The 19,155-nt window shown below is 36.6% G+C and overlaps 1 protein-coding gene across 3 annotated transcripts in view; it reads left to right on the top strand.

The window, feature by feature from the left end:
* TPK1 (thiamin pyrophosphokinase 1) overlaps positions 1-19,155 on the top strand; it is a 383,349-nt gene that overhangs the window by 227,364 nt on the left and 136,830 nt on the right. For all 3 annotated transcript variants that reach the window (XM_023191035.2, XM_023191036.2, XM_023191037.2), the window contains one exon: positions 18,455-18,601. In XM_023191035.2, the coding sequence (XP_023046803.1) occupies positions 18,455-18,601 (147 nt within the window). The remainder of the gene's footprint in view (positions 1-18,454; positions 18,602-19,155) is intronic.

Below are 19,155 nucleotides of genomic sequence, written 5' to 3'. Positions count from 1 at the left end.
TCTTGTGCAGCTAAATGTAATAGATTTTGTGGAATAATATCACTTAAGAATTAGATTGTGTCTTAGAAATCTTTTAAATTTGTTACAGTTTATTACCCAGGTTCATGGGACTCTCAACATAGTATTGTGGGGGTTTTTTGTTTTTTTTATTTTTTTTGTTTTTTTGACATATTCTAATTTTACAGGAACTCTCAATATCAGAAACTTGAATTAAACTGAGAGCTTCTTACATGTTAATGTATTTCCCAGGTGAGGTCTGGAACTTCCCCTATTCCCAGGGAACCTATGTATATTAAATATATCTCTATATTTAATAGAATCCAACAGAGACCCAGGTACTATTTTTGTACCTTGCCTTTGTGTGGAGCAAAAAGGAAGGATCTGCTCTACCCTTGCTAATCATAGTATGGACATTATATGCCTTATGCTCATGGAAGGATATATTACCCTAAGATTAGGCAAAAGTTCATGTTAGAGTTCCACAGGCAACGTTCCTCCTCTTAGACATACCATAGAGGCTATTAGGTATCTTCTTCGAGTCAGCTTAACACACTGTTACTTAATATCTGTTCTGTTTAAGTCAGTATGCTGTGATTTCATGACTAAGTCCATGATCTCAAACAGCCTTCAGTCTAATGGAGGAGACAGATTTACAGGTGACCATAAACTGATTTAGACTACTGTAATAAATACTGTAACTTGCCTCTTCAGAATAGATTCAACGTCTTTTGGATAGATTACTCTGTAGTTATTTAGATATAATTCCTCTTTGAGAAAATGGAATAATATAGTTTTTTTCTAATGAAATTGCAGCTCATGTTGAAGCCTTCTGTGAACACCATATTTAAGGCAGCAGCCCTCAACTCTACCTCTTGAATCCCTTGGTTGAGCCATCCTTACATCTTCCCCTGCTCCATTTTCTTGTCGCCATCTGACATACTACATATTTAGGACATTTCTATTACATATTCATTCAATATATTATAAACTTCACACAGACAGGGAATTCTGCATGTTTGTACTCTGCTGTGTCCTCAGCACTTAAAACTATACCTGGCACCTATAAACATATTAAAACACATAGTGGGCACTCCATAAATATTTATTAAATGAATCAGAAGTTACAAATACAGAAGAATCTTGTAACGAACTCTTACCAAATGTTAGCCAACATTAAGTATCTGCTTTGACTTAACAAGGCTTATTCTATTGCCACAGAACTTATCCATTGAGAAAATTTTTATTTTGGCAGTACCTGGAAATATCCATTATTATATCTACTGTTATATGAATATATATAATTATATTGTAAATGGTTATATAGCTAGTATTATATGATTATGTATGATTATTTGATTATTTGATTATTTGATTATAAATACCTTCAGTATTTATGCCTGTAACAGAGGATCTTCAGTAGGATGTATGTTGTGTGTAAGTAAAAATTGTACAGTTCATATAATACCTTCCTCTCATTTCCTAATTGGTATTTTATAACTTTTGGGACCTGCTTCTTCTTCCGAGTTCTAAGTTATTTGTAAAAATCAAGAGCTAAAACATGAGAATACATAAATCTTGTCTCATATGCCATTGCCATCGTGAACTTGATAATAATAAATCTTGCTGTCTTTCTTGAAGAAGAAACAATGAAAGGAATACTGTTCAATTCCAACATCAGCTCTGTAACTGAGGCATTGTAATACTTTTATGACAAGTTCACTACCTTTTTGCCTGTGCCTGTGTACCTCAAAGGGATACAGTAAGCTTAAATTGATAATTTTTATAAGATTCTAGAAAGTAACATGACACATGTATTCATTTCTATATATATTCAACCATTCAGTTACACATAAATATGTCTATATACACCACTTCTTGCTTTTTAGTGTATAACAATGTTGTTCTGTTTGTTGAGTGCCAAAGTAACTACTTATATGTTCAGATTTTGGAACAAACGCAGTGCAAGCCAAGTATCAGACAAAGAAGCAAAGCCAAGGAAAAGATTTCTGGGCATCAGCCTGTGTTAGCAGGCTATTTCCTAGATCATTTTGGAGAAGCCTTCAAAAGAGGAATTCACGTCTCTGTTTCTCCTTCTTAGAGATCAGCAATCTTTTTTATAGTGCTGTGCAACGAGAGAAAATAGATAAACCCAGTGCTTTGAAGTGGCTTGGGAGATGTTGCTACGGATATAAAAAGCTTACTACCTTAGAGGCTGTGGCAACCTAATCCATCCCTGCCAGAGGAGAAGCATGCTTTTTATAGGCCCCAAGACAAGGGTTAAGTTTATCTGCTTACCAGGAATCTCAGCTTGATGACTCACCTGCCAGATAAAATTTCTTATTAATGCAGAGAATTCCAGATTTGGTTGGTGTGAGGCTCCTCTTCAAAAGACACGCTGACCTTACATGAAAAGGAGTATTTTATTTTGAATTACAGCATCGTGAGAATGCAGAAACTGCAGATGTAGAAAGAAACTGTATATTGAGGACTTCTGTAACAATAGTGCACATATAATAGAACATCCTGTAATTACTTAGTAGATGTAAAATTTGCCCTCATTCTGTATATTCCTTAGCCAGAGAATATTACATGTGGTAGTCCCTATATCTATAATTATGATTGTCCACAATGATAATAGTATCTATATTTTTAAGAAATGTTTTGGGGCTGTGCACTGGGGCTAATGCCAGCAACTTTAGCACTTTGGGAGGTCAAGGCAGAGGATTGCTTGAGCCCAGAAGTTTGAGACCATCCTGGGCAGCATAGTGAGACCTCTTCTCTAGAAACAAATAAAAATGAGCAGGGTGTAGTTATGCATGCCTTTAGTTACAGTTACTTGGGAGGCCGAGGGGAGAGGATAGCTTGAGACTTGGAGGTCAAGGCTGCAGTTCAGCTGTTCTCACACCACTGCACTCCAGCCTGGGCAATAGAGCGAGACCCTGTCTCGAAAACAAACAAAAATAAATGTGTGGCTTATAGTTTAAGCCACGACTGGAAAACTGGAATGATGTTACCACTCATTACAGGTCTGTGTATGTCAGACTGATGTATTTTTAGTGGTGATTAAATAGGTAATGAAGACAAGAGATGCATGTAATTTTTTTTCCCTTTGTGTTAGGTGATGAGCCTAGATATCTCAGAAAGTTCCATTTAAGTTAAAGAAGAAGATGGAATCCTATAGTATTCACTCTCTATCCGTCTCCTCTGTTAGTAGCTGGAAGTAGAAGTTCATGTTGTGTCCATGACTGTCTGCTTTCCTATTTGTACTTAGCCCTCCGTGGTTAACGTGCTGTTTCATAACAGAAAATGGCATACGAAAATCCAGATTTGTGGAGTGGAAATAAGATGATACTAACTTCTTTCCTGAATCTGCTGTGTACCTTCCCCTGTGAACATATATGTTGATGTATATAATTCTCAATATGAACAACTGGATCAGGATATCTTGAAACATATTAGGAAATAGGAATATCTAAATCAAGCTCTATTGATTGCAGTTTAATTCTGTTTCCTCATCGATTTCTACTAGAGGATTTAGATGCCTGTAAGGTTGACCCTAAAGATTCTGATTTTTTTTTTTTTTTGTAAAGCATCCATATAAATAAAGGGAATTATTTTAGAGAGGAAATTATTATTTGAACAAATATTTTATTTCAGATTACAGATTTACTGTGATGCTCATGGATATGGAATAGTTTAAGGTAAATAGCAAATAGCATTGCTTATCACTTTCAGGTCAGCCTGGGGGTGGCTTCAACTTACGAAGCAGACTTACTGCATTGCAAGAAATACACTTTAATTTAATTAATGTCACTGCAGTAACATGTTTAACATTCTCATTTGGCATTATGAAATGGTCCAGTGCGTATCTAGAAACCAGAGTGTTAATGACAAAGTGCCAAATTTGGAATCAAAATGCTCTCTATTCTCCCAGAAGGTAGAAAGGGGATAATTAACGTAAACTGTGTATGTTACACCAGATTGCTAGATCTAAGGATTGCACTACAGCAAGTCTGATGGCCACCTGTTATAACTGGGCAATAAAAAAGAGAGAGAGTTTTAAACCACTAAACTTTGGAGGAAATAATACACCAAAAATAGTACAAATAGCCAAATCTATTTTGTGCAGACATGGAAGCTGGATGTTTCATGTATCACTTTCAGTGAGACTCTGCAACTAAGACTTATTTCATGATTGAATTCCACCAAGAAATAGATTAAAACGAATCATGATGATGAAAGAGAGGATAGCTGCTATTAAGAAATGATCACTAGTACAGATATACTAATCTCCTGGGACCAGAGCATGTCTTTATCACAGTCAGTCGGTTCCAAAGTGGCTTGGAAAATTGTCTTTTGTCAACTTGATCATTGGTGGGTGTGACTGAAGAAAAAGGATACAGATTCTGAGCTATCAACCCATTTTCCATGGAAAGGGAAGGAGTGACTGTAGTGTGCTTTCAGGTATTCAACTTTAGCGGGGCATTACATATGTTAGAGAATTTTTAGCCAGAGTAAACAGTACTTGGTACTTTTTGAGTAGGACTTCAACAGTAAATTTTGGGATGTTTTCAATTGTGTACCAAGCAACATTTATAAAAGAAAATTGTATGGCCAGGCGCGGTGGCTCAAGCCTGTAATCCCAGCACTTTGGGAGACCGAGACAGGCGGATCATGAGGTCAGGAGATCAAGACCATCCTGGCTAACACGGTGAAACCCCGTCTGTACTAAAAAATACAAAAAACTAGCCGGGAGTGGTGGCAGGCGCCTGTAGTCCCAGCTACTCGGGAGGCTGAGGCAGGAGAATGGTGTGAACCTAGAAGGCGGAGCTTGCAGTGAGCTGAGATCTGGCCACTGTACTCTAGCCTGGGCAACAGAGCGAGACTCCGTCTCAAAAAAAAAAAAAAAAAAAAAAAAAAGAAAGAAAAGAAAATTGTAATATCCTTTCAAAGTCTATCTCCAAATAGCTAATTGTTTCTGAATATAAGTCACACTTTTATTTTTCATTTTACACTAAACACCTAGTGTGTTAAAGATGGCACACTAGGTATTATGGCCATTCTAAACCATAAACAATGGATCTTTCCATTCCTCATAACCCCTGTAATTCAGAAAGAATACCTTTGAATTCACTAAAATATCTTCATATCCTGAGAATGTGAGAGGTTTGGACACCATAATTACCTCTAGTAGGTTTTATAATATCTATGCTGTTTATACAGACCCTGATTTTATGTATTGTTATTTACTCATAATTCCTACTCTTCTCCTCAAATAATTTAGTTTTCAGCAAAGATAAGTTGAATAAAATTATGTTAAAAAAGAAACTTCCCACAAGGGTGTGGTTTTTTTTATTCCATTCAACTCTCCTTACCACTCACTTCTGATGTAGGGAAATGTAAATACATGCGTATTTGCTCTTCCTGACACATTATATAACACTCTTGTTTTTGATTATATGCAAAAAATGTCCCATCTATAGGGATCTCATTGATCTGGCTTGAAAACCTATAGTCCAGTTAATCAAGGAAATATCAATATTCAAGACAGCTTTGTGAGGAAAGCACTATTATTACAACCATGATTATTATAAAATCATAAGGCAGCCAGTCTTGAAATGTTTAATTAAAAGATTCAAAATCATTGCCCAGGGTGAATCAGAAAAGGTTTTCATTGTTCAGGGAGTGAACTCTCTGTCATTGTCGTATACACTGTCACGACCAGAGTACCTGAAAGTAACATGCTTTCAGAGATTCTTTGAAGCAATCTGAGGGTAAACAGAACACACCTATGATAAAAGCACTGCATCCAGTGTACCTAGGGAGTGCTCTAAAGGAGGAGAAATGTCACAGCAGTCATCAGATTTAGGTTGCTTGGGGTCAACATATGAAGAACCTTTAATTTCTAGATAAGAAATTTGAGCCTTGATCTATATAGATAATTGTAAGCTATTAAAAATTTTTGAGCAGAAAATCATAAGGCAATTTAGAAAAATGATGTAATGGTTGTATGCAAGCTGCATTGAAGGATGGAAAATCTAATGACAGTAATAAAAGAACCAATTACCGTGTTATTTGAAGAACAATACTTTAGTCATTTTCTCCATCAAGAATTTGAGAAAGGAATAGAGACTTCAGAAATTAGCCTTAAAGTATATACTTGGTGCTGATTGATCTTTTTTGACAAAATTGAAACCTCAAAACTATAACTATTCAGCTAACAAACATCTATTATGCATGTGCTGGGCACTCTGCTAAGTATTCTAGATTGACAAATGCAAACTGAATGAGACCCAGTTTCTGACTCTAAGACTGTCCTGTCTTTTGGGGTGGATGCACTTGTAATCAGATTATCTTGATACACTGTCAGTAGTGCTACAGTAGAAGTCTGATAGGATGGGTGAGAAGCCCACTGGAAGCAAACATTTTCCAGTCTAGAGTGTTCAAAGACTCCTTCCTAGTGGAGGTGGTCAGTCTGCTGAGTCTTGAAGGTATGGTAAGGGCTTACCAGAATAAGGGGAGTGTTTACTTTGAGTATTCAAAGTTAAAGGTAAACCTCTTAATTCTGGCGTGTCAAAGAATAGGCAGTCCTGCGAGAATGTAATAATCACACATACACCCTTGGTTCAGGCAATCTTTACATTTGCTTCCTTTAACAAGCTAGCAGAGAACTTTACTGGGATTGGTCAGTCTCTCCTGGACTCTTCTACTGCTGGTTCCTATCTTAGTGTGTCAAGGATCTCTGCCAGCAAGACTTTCTTTTTCCACTTATGCAAGGAAGTTGGAGTCCCTTGGCTGAGCTCTCCAGAGAGGTACAGGGGCATCAGTGCTAGAGGGTTAATGAGGGTATAGACTGCCTGGGATTTTATGCTAAAACTTTTACCAGGGGATTATGGTTTATAGCAGACACGTGTCTTAGCACAGATCCTCATCACAGCGCCCGTAGTTTTTCAGATGCAAAGAAGCTTGCATATGTTGCTGACTCTTCATGTTTGTGTTCCTCCCCGTTTTTAATAAACACTTTTTTTCCTAAAATAACATGTTGAAAAAATGGTTTTTTATAATCATGTGTTATAGACTGAGTTTTTGTGTCTCCGAAAATTCATATGGTAATATCTTACCCCCAGTGTGATTGTATTGAGGAGGTTGGGCCTTTGGAAGGTAATTCGTTCATGGGGGTGGAGACTTCATGAATCGGATTAGCCCTGATGAAAAAAGAGCTTGTTCCTCTGTCTACTCTCTGCCGTGACCATGTGAGGATGCAGTGAATAGACGGCCATCTGCAAACCAGGAGGAGGGTCCTCACCAGAACTGCATCTGCTGACACCTTGCTCTTGGGCTTCCCAGCCTCCAGAACTGTGAGAAATAAATGTTGTTCAGCTACACAGTCTAATTTGTTAAAGCAGCCCGAGCTAAGACAACACTTTTATGACATTCCTTAATAATACGATGTTAAGAGTTCAGAAAAGTAAAACACTCTATCCAACCAAGTTCACTTTTTTTGGTGGTGGAGGTAGGCATCTTTTGGAAATACTCACAGTAATTACATGCTTTACAAGGAAAGGAGGGGAAAGGTGATAGTTTAAGCACTAAATTTTGAAATCTTGTGATGTTTTCTGAGATTTTTTTTTTTTTTTGAGATGGAGTTTCGCTCTTGTAGCCCAGGCTGGAGTGCAATGGCGTGATCTCGGGTTACTGCAACCTGTGCCTCCCGGGTTCAAGCGATTCTCCTGTCTCAGCTTCCCGAGTAGCTGTGATAACAGGCGCATGCCACCATGCCCGGCTAATTTTTGTGTTTTTAGTAAAGACGGGATTTCATCATATTGATGATGATTCCATCATCATGGTCAGGCTGGTCTCAGACTCGTGACTTCAGGTGATCCTCTTGCCTTGGCCTCCCAGAGTGCTGGAATTACAGGCGTGAACCACCACGCCTGCTCGTTTTCTGAGAATGAGTATGGTTGTCCCTTGGTATCTATGAGGGATTTGTTCCAGGACCTACCGTGCATACCAAAATCTGTGGATGCCCATGTCCCTGATATAAAATGGCATAGTATTGGCATGTAACCTATGTATATCATTCTGTATACTTTAAGTCATCTCTAGATTATTTATAATACAGAATGCAATGTCAATACTATGTAAATAATTGTTGTACTGCATTGTTTAAGGAATAATGGCAAGGAAAAAAATCTGCCCATGTTCAGTACAGACACAATTTTTTTTTCTGTATATTTTTGATCCATAGTTGGTTGAAACCTTTGGATGCAGAACCCCTGGATACAGAGGGCTGATTGTATTTCTAGAATGTAAATGTGGGGTGGGAGTTGAAGATGTGATTTATTTATGTGATTTATTATGGAGGCAAATGGACTTCATCTTGTGGAGCCTGGAGAACATTAAATACTTAATTTAATTAACATTAAATACAAAAATTAAATACTTAATTTTTTTCTTTTTTGAGACAGGGTCTCACTGTCGCCCAGGCTACCATGCTGGAGTTCAGTGGCGCGATCTCGGCTCACTGCAACTTCCGCCTCCTGAGTTCACGCCATTCTCCTGCCTCAACCTCCCGAGTAGCTGGGACTACAGGCGCCCACCACCACGCCAGGCTAATTTTTTGTATTTTTAGTAGAGACGGGGTTTCACCGTGTTAGTCAGGATGGTCTTGATCTCCTGACCTCGTGATCCACCCACCTCAGTCTCCCAAAGTGCTGGGATTACAGGCATGAGCCACTACGCCCAGCACCAATACCTAACTTTAAGCAGACCATTGGCAAGCTCAGATTTAATATTTCGAAAACTTACTGTCATAACCATTTGAAGGACTCCTTGGTTATAGAGGCAGCATTGTAGATAAGAAGGTCAGTAGAATTATCCATGTGAGAATTATGATTTCTGAATTAAGTCTGTGACAGGGATGATGAAATAAGAATTATTTGAGAAAAATCTAGAATTTCTTTGGATTTCTTATCTGTGAATAGAAGCCTCAAAATTTTGCCATTGCAAGAGACATTATTTCTATCTCACCCAAACATGCTTATACTAAACTAGACCTTATGTTATAATGTAGCCTGCTTGAAATGGAAACAGGATCCCTGTAGTAGTGCTTCCACAGCTTGACAAGATGCAACAAGATGCATCCTGTGTTTGTTCATATAACATACGTTGGTACTATAAAATACGAGTTCTTTACTTTCTCTCTGGTTTCTCATTGACCTTCGTATTAATCAGTAGAATTATTTTATCGGCTTGCTAAAACATGTTTTAGTATTGCCTTTTTTTAGTCAAATTATTTGTTCTTGCTCTATCTTGATCCCAGTCATTCCTCCAAACCCTGAATTGGCTCTTCCATCTTCAAATTATAGGATCCAACAAACCAAGAATTTCATTATTCTATTGAAGCCTCACTAGAATGCAGCACACATCTTTGAGAGTTAAAGGAAGCTTATTAAGCGTAATCTAAATTTTTTATACCCTAGTGTTTAATTTTGTTAAGTTGGCTATGCTAACGTTAGTTGCAGCTCTCAGACAGTGGGGTAAACATATGCCTTGGTTTACATAGGATAGTTCCAGTTTATGCCCGTATTCCTGGTGTAATTTATTTATAATGCCCCCTTTTTACTTTCAGAAGTGTCTCAGTTTGTACATTAAATTGTATGATCACCCTATCAGGGAGATCCACAAAGAAATTGTCCATTTATGCATTTCTAGAATTCAATTTATGAAAAGTAAATGTAATTAAAATATGCTGACAGCCACTGTGCCTGCTGTAGACTTCATTCATACTGTCTCTAAGTCTTTTTGAGGACAAATGGAGTAAAACTTGTCATTTGTTTACTGAAAGATTTTTACTGCTATAATAGAAAAATGAAGTTACTTCTCTTTTGGTGCTATATGTCCCTCAACCAGTCTTGTCATGATTCTATTAAGGTAAATAATGCAAAGCTGAGTCTTGCATTTATTTTCTAAACTAAATACATACTATGACTATTTAACTTATTGTGGTGGAAAACAGAGAACCTTATATGGACTTATAAGTGAAATGAATCTTGAAAAATGTGCTAATGAATTTAGTGCATCCCCTGCCTTTACAGATGAGTGACCCAGATCAGAAGGAGGTTATGTTACATATATGTGGTTCATGGCTACTTAAGTAGCATACAGTGCTATAGCTAGACCGCCAGTGTTTTAATCCGGGGATTCAAGGTTCTTTTCGCTAGATGGGATTGCGTATGAAAACCACAGGCTACCTTTATTCCCCTCCCACTCATCTTGTAAACAAAAAGGTCCATGGAAAACATCCTGACTTTAGAGTAGGAATTATATGGAATGCAGTCAGAAATTGATATTTTACATTTCATATATTTAAAATATGGCATAATAGGTATGTGCTGAGTACCTTTGTGTATGTGCACCAAATATGTTTTAAAATTTTTTTTTTTTTTTTTTTTTTGAGACAGAGTCTCACTCTGTTGCCCAGGCTAGAGTGCAGTGGCGTCATCTCTGCTCACTGCAAGCTCTGCCGCCTCCCGGGTTCCTGCCATTCTTCTGCCTCAGCCTCCCTAGAAGCTGGGACTACAGATGCCCGCCACCTCACCCGGCTAACTTTTTTGTATCTTTAGTAGAGACGGGGTTTCACCATGTTCGCCAGGATGGTCTCGATCTCCTGACCTCGTGATCCACCCGCCTCAGCCTCCCAATATGTTTTAAATTTTTAATTGACTGCATATGTTTATGGGGTACAATGTGATGTTTTGATACATGTATATACATTGTGGAGTGATCAAATCAGGATAATGTGAATATCCATCACTTTAAGTGTTTATCATTTCTTTGTGGTGAGAATATTGAAAATCCTCACTTTTAGCTGTTTTGAAATATATAATACATTATGAACTCTCATCACCATGCTGTGAATAGAACACCAGACCTTATTTCTTCTAACTGTAACTTTGTATTCATTGACCGATGTCTGTTTTTCCTCCATCCACCAGCCTCTGATAATTACCATTTTACTCTCTACTTCTATGAGTTTGACTTTTATAGATTCCACATATGAGATCAGACAGTATTTGTTTCTTTGTTTCTGGCTTGTATAGGTTCATTCACATCACAAATGATAGAATTTCCTAGTTTTTTTAAAAAGGCTAAATCATATTCCATTATTTATATATACCACAGTTTTTAACCCATTTGGTAGATACTTGGGTTATTTCCACATCTTGACTATTGTGAATAATGCAGTGAATGTAGAAATGCAGATATCTCTTCAGCATACTGATTTCCATTACTTTGGGTATGTCCCAGTAGTGGGATTGCTGGATCGTATTGTGATTCTATTTTCAGTTTTTAGAGGAAATTCTATACATTTCTTTATATAGCTGTACTCATTTGTAAAACCACCAAAAGTGTATGTATAAGGGTTCTCTTTTCCCCACATCTTCACCAACACTTATCTTTCAACTCTTTGATAATAGCCAATCTAAAAGTTATGAGGTAATAATTCATTGTGGTTTTAATTTGCATTCATCTGATAATTAGACCATGATGAGCATTCCTTCACATATCTGTTGGCCATTTCTATGTTTTCTTTTGAGAAATGTCTTTAAATCCTTTGCCTATATTTTAAAAGGGTTAAAATGTGGCATATATACACCATGGAACACTATGCAGCCATATAAAAGGATGAGTTCATGTCCTTTGTAGGGACATGGATGAAACTGGAAACCATCATTCTGAGCAAACTATCACAGGGACAAAAAACCAAACACCACATGTTCTCACTGATTGGTGGGAATTGAACAATGAGATCACTTGGACACAGGAAGGGGAATATCACACACCGGGGCCTGTTGCGGGGTGAGGGAGTGGGGAGGGATAGCATTAGGAGATATACCTAATGTAAATCATGAGTTAATGGGTGCAGCACACCAACATGGCACATGCATACATATGTAACAAACCTGTACATTGTGCACATGTACCCTAGACCTTAAAGTATAATAATAAAAAATAATAAATATTATTTTTTAAAAAGGGTTATTTGTTATCTTGTTACAGAGTAGTCTGAGTTTCTTGTATATTTTGAATAGTAGCCCCTTATCTGATGTATGATTTGCAAATATTTTCTCCCAGCTCATGGGTGCCTCCTTTATTAATTGTTTCTATCACTGTGCAGGTGTCTTTTAGTTTGAACCAATCCCATTTGTCTATTTTAGCCCTTGTTACTTGTGATTTTGGGGTCATTATCTAAGAAGTTTCTACCCAGAACGATGTCAGTCTTAGAGCTTTTTCTCCATGTTTTCTTCTTATGTTTTATGGTTTCTGCTCGTATGTGTAAATCCTTCATACATTTTGAGTCGATTATTTCATAAGGGGTGAGGTAAGGACCCAAACAACTCCCAGACTCAAGCGATCCTTCTGCCTCAGCTTCCCAAGTAGCTAGGACTACAGATGCATGCCACCATGCAAAGCTAATTTTTTTTTTACTTTTTAGCTTTTATTTATTTATTTTTAATTTTAATTTTTTTTTTTTTTTTTGGCAGAGATGGGAGTCTTGCTATGTTGCCTAGGCTGGTCTTGAACTCCTGGCCTCAAGCAGTCCTCTTGCTTTGGCCTCCGTACATTCTGGGATTACAAGCATGAACTACCATGCCTGGCCTCCAGTTTCTTTCTTTCGTACATAGATATCTAGTTTTCCCAACATCATTTATTGAAGAGACTACACTTTCTTCAATGTGTGTTCTTCACAATTTTGTTGAAAATCAATTGACCATAGATATGTGGGTTTATTTTGGAGCTCCCTATCCTATTCCATTGGTTGATTTATCTGTTTTTCTGTCAGTATCATGCTGTTTTGATTACTATAGCATTGTAATATATTTTGAAATCTGGTAGTATGATACCTCCAGCTTTCTTCTTTTTACTGAAGATTGCTTTGTCTATTTGGTGTCTTTTGTGACTCCATATGAATTTTATGAATTTTTTTTCTATTTCTGTGAAGAACTACATTGGAATTTTTATAGGGATTGCATTGAATCTGTAGTGTTGTGAGTAATATGGATATTTTAACAATATTCTTCCAATTGAAGAACATGGGATATCTTTTCATTTATTTGTGTCATCTTTAATTTTTTAATTAATGTTTTATAGTTTTTAATATTCAGATCTTTCACTTATAATTTAGTTAAATTTACTCGTAAATTTTCTTTTGGTCCTATTATTAATGGGATTGTTTTCTTCACTTCTTTTTCAGACAGTTCATTGTTACTATATAGAAACTACTGATTTTTTATTTTGCACCCTACAACTTTACTGAATTTATCAGTTTAAACCATTTTTTGGTAGCTTCTTTAGGATTTTCTGTATATATTAATAAGATCATGACATTAACAAACAGATATAATTTCACTTCATCCTTTCCTGTTTGGATACTTATTTCTTTCTCTTGCCTAATTGCTCTGGCTAGGACTTTCAGGACTATGTTGAAGATACTTAATATGATTTTTATCTTCTTAAATTTGTTAGACTTGTTCCATGACCTAACATATGATCTATTCTGGAGAATGTTCCTTGTGCACTTAAGAAGAGTGTGTCTTCTGTTGCTGTTGGATAGAATGTTCTGGGTATGTCTTTTGGGTCCATTTGTGGTACTTTAAAGTACAGTTCAAGTCCAGTGTTTTCTTACTGATTTTCTGTCTGGGTGACCTGTCTGATGTTTAAAGCGGGGTATTGAAATGTCCTACTATTATTGTGTTGAAGTCTTCGTCTCCTTTCAGATCTCTTAATGTTTACTTTATATATTTAGGTGCTCCAATGTTGGGTGGACATATATTTACAATTGTCATATCCTCTTGATGAACTGACCCCTTTGTCAGTATATAAGAATCTTCTTTGTCTATTTTTACTGTTTCTACCTGAAGTCTGTTTTGTTTGTATTATGTATAGCTGCCCCTGCATTCTTTTTGTTTCCATTTTCATGGAATGTCTTTTTTAGTCCTTCACTTTCAGCCTATGAGTGTCGTTTAAAGTAAAGCAAGTCTTTAAAGGACACTCATAGACTGAAAATGAAGGAATAAAAAAGGCATTCCATGTTGAGTCTTTACAACAATATATTCAACCACTCTATGCTTTTTGACTGGAAAAGTTAATCCATTTACATTTATATAATTACTGATAGGTGCAGACTTACTAGTGCCATTTTGTTCATTGTTTTCTGTAGAGCAGTTGTTTTTGAGATCTTCTGTTCTTTTTTTTGTGGTTTGATGGGTGGCTCCCTGTAGTAGTATGCTTTAGATCTTTTCTTCTTATCTTTTGTATCTCTTAGAGGATTTTGCTTTGTGGTTACCCTGAGGCTTACATAAAACATACTTAAAACTGGCTATTTCAAATTGGTAACAGCTTAATTTTGATCCCATACACATACTACACATTTACTCTTCTATTTCCCACACTTTATGTTTTTAATGTCTTGCTTTATGTTTTTTATAACACAATCACTTGAAAAATTATTAAAGCTGTAGTTTTGTTTTTAGTGATTTTGCCTTTTATCCTTTATACTGGAGGTATAATTGTTTACCCAGCACTGTTTCGTTGTTAGAGTGTATTGGATTTGACAGTAGACTTGCTTTTATACTTAAAGTTTTATACTTTCATATATTTTAATGTTACTAATTAGTGTCCTCTTCTTCTGCTTGAAGAACTCTCTCTGGCATTTCTTATAAGACAAGTCTAGTGGTGATAAACTCTCTCAGTTTTTGTTTGTCTGAGTGTTTATTACCTCTTCATTTTCAAAAGACAGGATTGCTGGGAGTAGTATTCTTGGTTGACAGAACAACCCCCACCCCCCTTCAGGATTTTGAATATATGATTTAACTCCCTTCTGTCCTGCGAGATTTCTGCTGAGAAATACACTGATACTTTTATGGAGATTTATTTACATGTGACAATTCACTTTGTCCTTGCTGCTTTCAACATCCTAACTTTTGACATTTTGATTATGATGTGTCTTGGTGTGGGTCTTTTTCGGATTTATCTTATTTGATTTATCATAGGCTTCTTGGATTTGCTTTCTATTTCCTTCCCCAGGCTGGGGATGTTTTCTGCCATTTTTTCTTCGAATGTATTTTCTGTTCTTTTCTCTTTCTCTTGTTCTTCTAGTACGCTAATAATGTGTAAGTTATTATACTTGATGGTGTCACATAAGTCTCTTAAGCAATCCTTACTTTTTTTCACTTGTCAGATATTGCTGAAGGATTAAATAATAAAAGGACTGGGAATTGACCACTGAGTTTTGCTGTGTTGATGCCTTGAGTATTCATGTTTGATGCAGTAATAAAGGGTAGCAAACTTATCTCTTATTTGTATTACTATAATGATCTCTTTTTATCTCCTGACTTCTTGCCTTTTCACAGTTTATTCTCAACACACTCCACATGGTGACATTTTAAAATACTAGATCATATCAATCCTCAGCCCAGAATGGCCCCCCGTTTAATGTTAATAAAAACCAGGGACTTTACAATGACTTAAGCTCTCTACAAATCTAACACTTGCATTTTACTCTGATTTTTCCTACTTCTACCAATTTTTCATTTTGCTCTAGCAACTTAACTCCTAAAGCTCTTTGCCAATGCCTGTAGCCATGTAACATTGTCCCTATATTACTATAGTCTGTTCTCTGAAACATCATCCTGCCCCCTATTGTCCTGCCCCACGTATCCACATATGTGGCTAATTCCCTCAACTTCTTTCAAGTCTTTGTCTACTATATTACTTTTCCAATGCAGCCTACTGTAGCTGTCTTATTTAAAGTTGAAACATTCCCCCAACCATTTTTTATCTTCCTTTCTCTACTCTATTATTCTTTTTTAGCATTTACCACCTTTTTCACATTGTAACTTATATATTCATATAAAAAAACCTTTTTATGAAGTGTGTATTATCCTTCATTTGAATATTAACTCCATGAAGGCAGAGGCTTATGTGTTCTTTGCTGATATATTCTAAGTGTTTAGGATATTTCCTAGCACATGGTAAGTAATCCGCAAACATTGGTTAGTTTTTCTTGTCATTAGCTTGTAAATGAAGCTTATAAAAGCATCAGATGTATATCTGAGCTAATAAATAAGACGTGTTTGCTTTTTTCAAAAGCTACTACCTGTTGAAATCATTTCCAAGTAAGAAAGTACTATTTTGTAGGAGTTAGGTAGGTGATGTTAACTCAGCCTAATAATTAGCTTCTTGCCTCTCTGGTTATTTATTCAGTTTTTCCTGAGTATTTATATGCTCAAGGGAAGCTCAGTAAACACCTGTTGTCTACTCTATTGCAAACACTGTGCTAGCGGCTTTGATCCATAGGTCTCCTCTAGAAGGAGAGATTCACAAGTATGTCAATGTTTATCACAAAGTATGACTGGGTGATGTTAGAAATAAATGCACAGGGGTTTGGGTTCACACAGAAAAGACACACTTGCAGTCTATAATGGTCTATTTTAGATTTAATACTCTGTCCTCTTTCTGATATCTCTGTGAATATCAGATGTCCTACTTACAGCCAGAACTAGAGAACTGCAAAAATGATCCAAAGCCAATTCCTTTTCTGTCCCACCTGCAGCTTGCATTGATCCTCGTGTTTTTAATCAATCTTGCTAAATACTTCCTGTAGGGAAAATGAGTAGTGATGAGAGGTAATCTTGCTGCTACTTTCTTCTGAAAATTTTAATGATTGATTTACAGATACTGCTTATTCATCATGATATCCCATTGTAGAAGATGGGGATTAAAGGTTATGGGATCCCTCAAGGCTTAGCATATAGTAATGAAAAATTGAGAACCTAAAAAGGGGATTTCAGATTCTGTATAGTGAATAAACTTTTCTCAGGCCTTGCTTCTGATATGAATTTAGGATTATGTGGATAGGAATATGCCATGAGCTTTTTACTGCAGCCTTAGAACTTTCTCTATATTTCGTATACAATTTCTTATTTATGTATTTCTCTTCAGTTTAAAGCAAATGCTCTAGTTTTCCTGAAGCCATAAATAATCTCTGGGCCTTTCCCAACAGGTCTATAGAGGCCTTCTTAATAAGGCCTCCAAAACATAAATAGAAATGATTTACCTAACTTGATATCTCAAACAGAAGCCATCCCTTTGATAAGTCTATGTCTAATTGCTTACAAGTTAACTCTTTCCTCTGAATATTAACAGATGTCCTGGACATTGCCTGTGTATTTGGAGTAATACATACTTCCTAGATTACATGGTCTTTCTGAGCCACAAAACCTAATTCTTTGAATTCTAAAAAGATCTCTAAGGAGAATAATAGATCCTTTAGATGTATGGTTTGTCTGGTTTCTGTTTCTTTTTTTCTTTTTCTTTCTTTTCTTTTCTTTTTTTTTTTTTTTTTTTGGTGAGACATAGTCTCACTCTGTCACCCAGGCTGGAGTGCAATGGCGCAATCTTGGCTCACCACAACCTCTGCCTCCTGGGTTCAAATGATTCTCCTGCCTCAGCCTCCCCAGTAGCTGGGACTACAGGTGCGCACCACCACATGGGCCCAGCTAATTTTTGTATTTTTAGTAGAGACGGCGTTTCATCATGTTGGCCAGGATGATCTCGATCTCTTGACCTCGTGATCCGCTTGCCTCAGTCCCCAAAGTGCTGAGATTACAGGCGTGAGCCACTGCACCCAGCCTGCCTGGTTTCTTTGATTTTTAACTTTTGATGTTCCTGAGTACATACTAGGTGGGTATATTTCTGGGGAACACACAGATATTTTAGTACAGGCACGCAATGTATAATAATCACATCATGGAAACTGGGTTATCCATCCCCTGAAGCATTTACCCTTTGTGTTACAAACAATTCAGTTATACTCTTAGTTACTGGTTTGGCTGTCTTAAAATATTTTAAGCTTAATGTGAAGCATGTTACCCTTAGTAAAAACTCCCATTCTTCTTACATTCTGATAAGGTCACAAATAGGAAACTCATTTCAGAACTTGGTTCTTCTCTGTAATTTACTTTTAGTGTCGTTATGGAACCCCATTTTGAAGTATACATTCCCACAGCATGGCAATTATCTATTTCTTCCTTAGGCTAATGAGTCTTTTCTTGCAATATCTTCACTTATTCATTTGTCAAACTCTTGAACATCTTGTATGTAAAGCACTCTGCAAAATCCCTGGTATAACCATTGAACCAGAGAAACACAACATTTGGCTTCATGACCTGATACGACTTATTTCTCTGGGAATTGAATAGGTTCTGTTGGTGCTTGGTTAACAGACTATTATTCTAAACTCACGCCATCTTTATGGATCACACATTAAGCCTTTTTATTTTATGTATTATTATGTATTATTTTAAAACATAAACAACAATATTCTGTATTTTTACTCATTTTTTATATGTGACTATATGTGACTCCCTGTTTTACCTTCCTTGCTTAGGTTGATGTGATTGTGACACTGGGAGGCCTCGCTGGGCGTTTTGACCAGATTATGGCATCTGTGAATACCTTGTTCCGAGCGACTCACATCACTCCTTTTCCAATTATAATAATCCAAGAGGAATCGCTGATCTACCTGCTCCAACCAGTAAGTCAAAAGAGACTATAATGTGAGCCCTTTCCTTCACAAAGCTTCTACCACTTGAGCAGACTAGGAGAAAACATTGGCCCTGCTTGGGGCTTTGAACTGTGAGTGGAACTGATCATGTGTGCTTTCTTGTGGCCACTTTGGTTTTGCCTTAGGTCACTGACCAGCAAAAATGTGGAGGAGAATCCTGAAAGTTTAAGTTTTGTTATGTCTAGAAAACAAGATAAAATGTTGTAACTCTAAATCGACTAAGAATTAAATTGAGCACTTTTGCGTTTTGAACAGCTGAATGTGAATGACATTTGAGAAAAACCTCAATAGGGGAAACACAAGGCTTGGCAAATGTTGCTAATGTGATTCTTATGTATTTTGAGTGTTGTCATTATAATTGGATATAATTGGAAACTGGGTTTGATTTCATTAGGCACTTAGAAGACAATCTTGAGCTTTTACTATTCATAAGTTGCCTGGTGATTAGTTTCTCTGTCTCAGAATAATTTCTAATGATGTCTTTCATTTCCAATGATAAACATTAACGACATTTTCTCTCAGTG

This window comes from Piliocolobus tephrosceles, chromosome 8, assembly GCF_002776525.5.
Source record: "Piliocolobus tephrosceles isolate RC106 chromosome 8, ASM277652v3, whole genome shotgun sequence".
In the NCBI taxonomy this organism is placed as follows: Eukaryota; Metazoa; Chordata; class Mammalia; order Primates; family Cercopithecidae; genus Piliocolobus; species Piliocolobus tephrosceles.
This window is presented reverse-complemented; position numbering and strand designations above follow the sequence as displayed.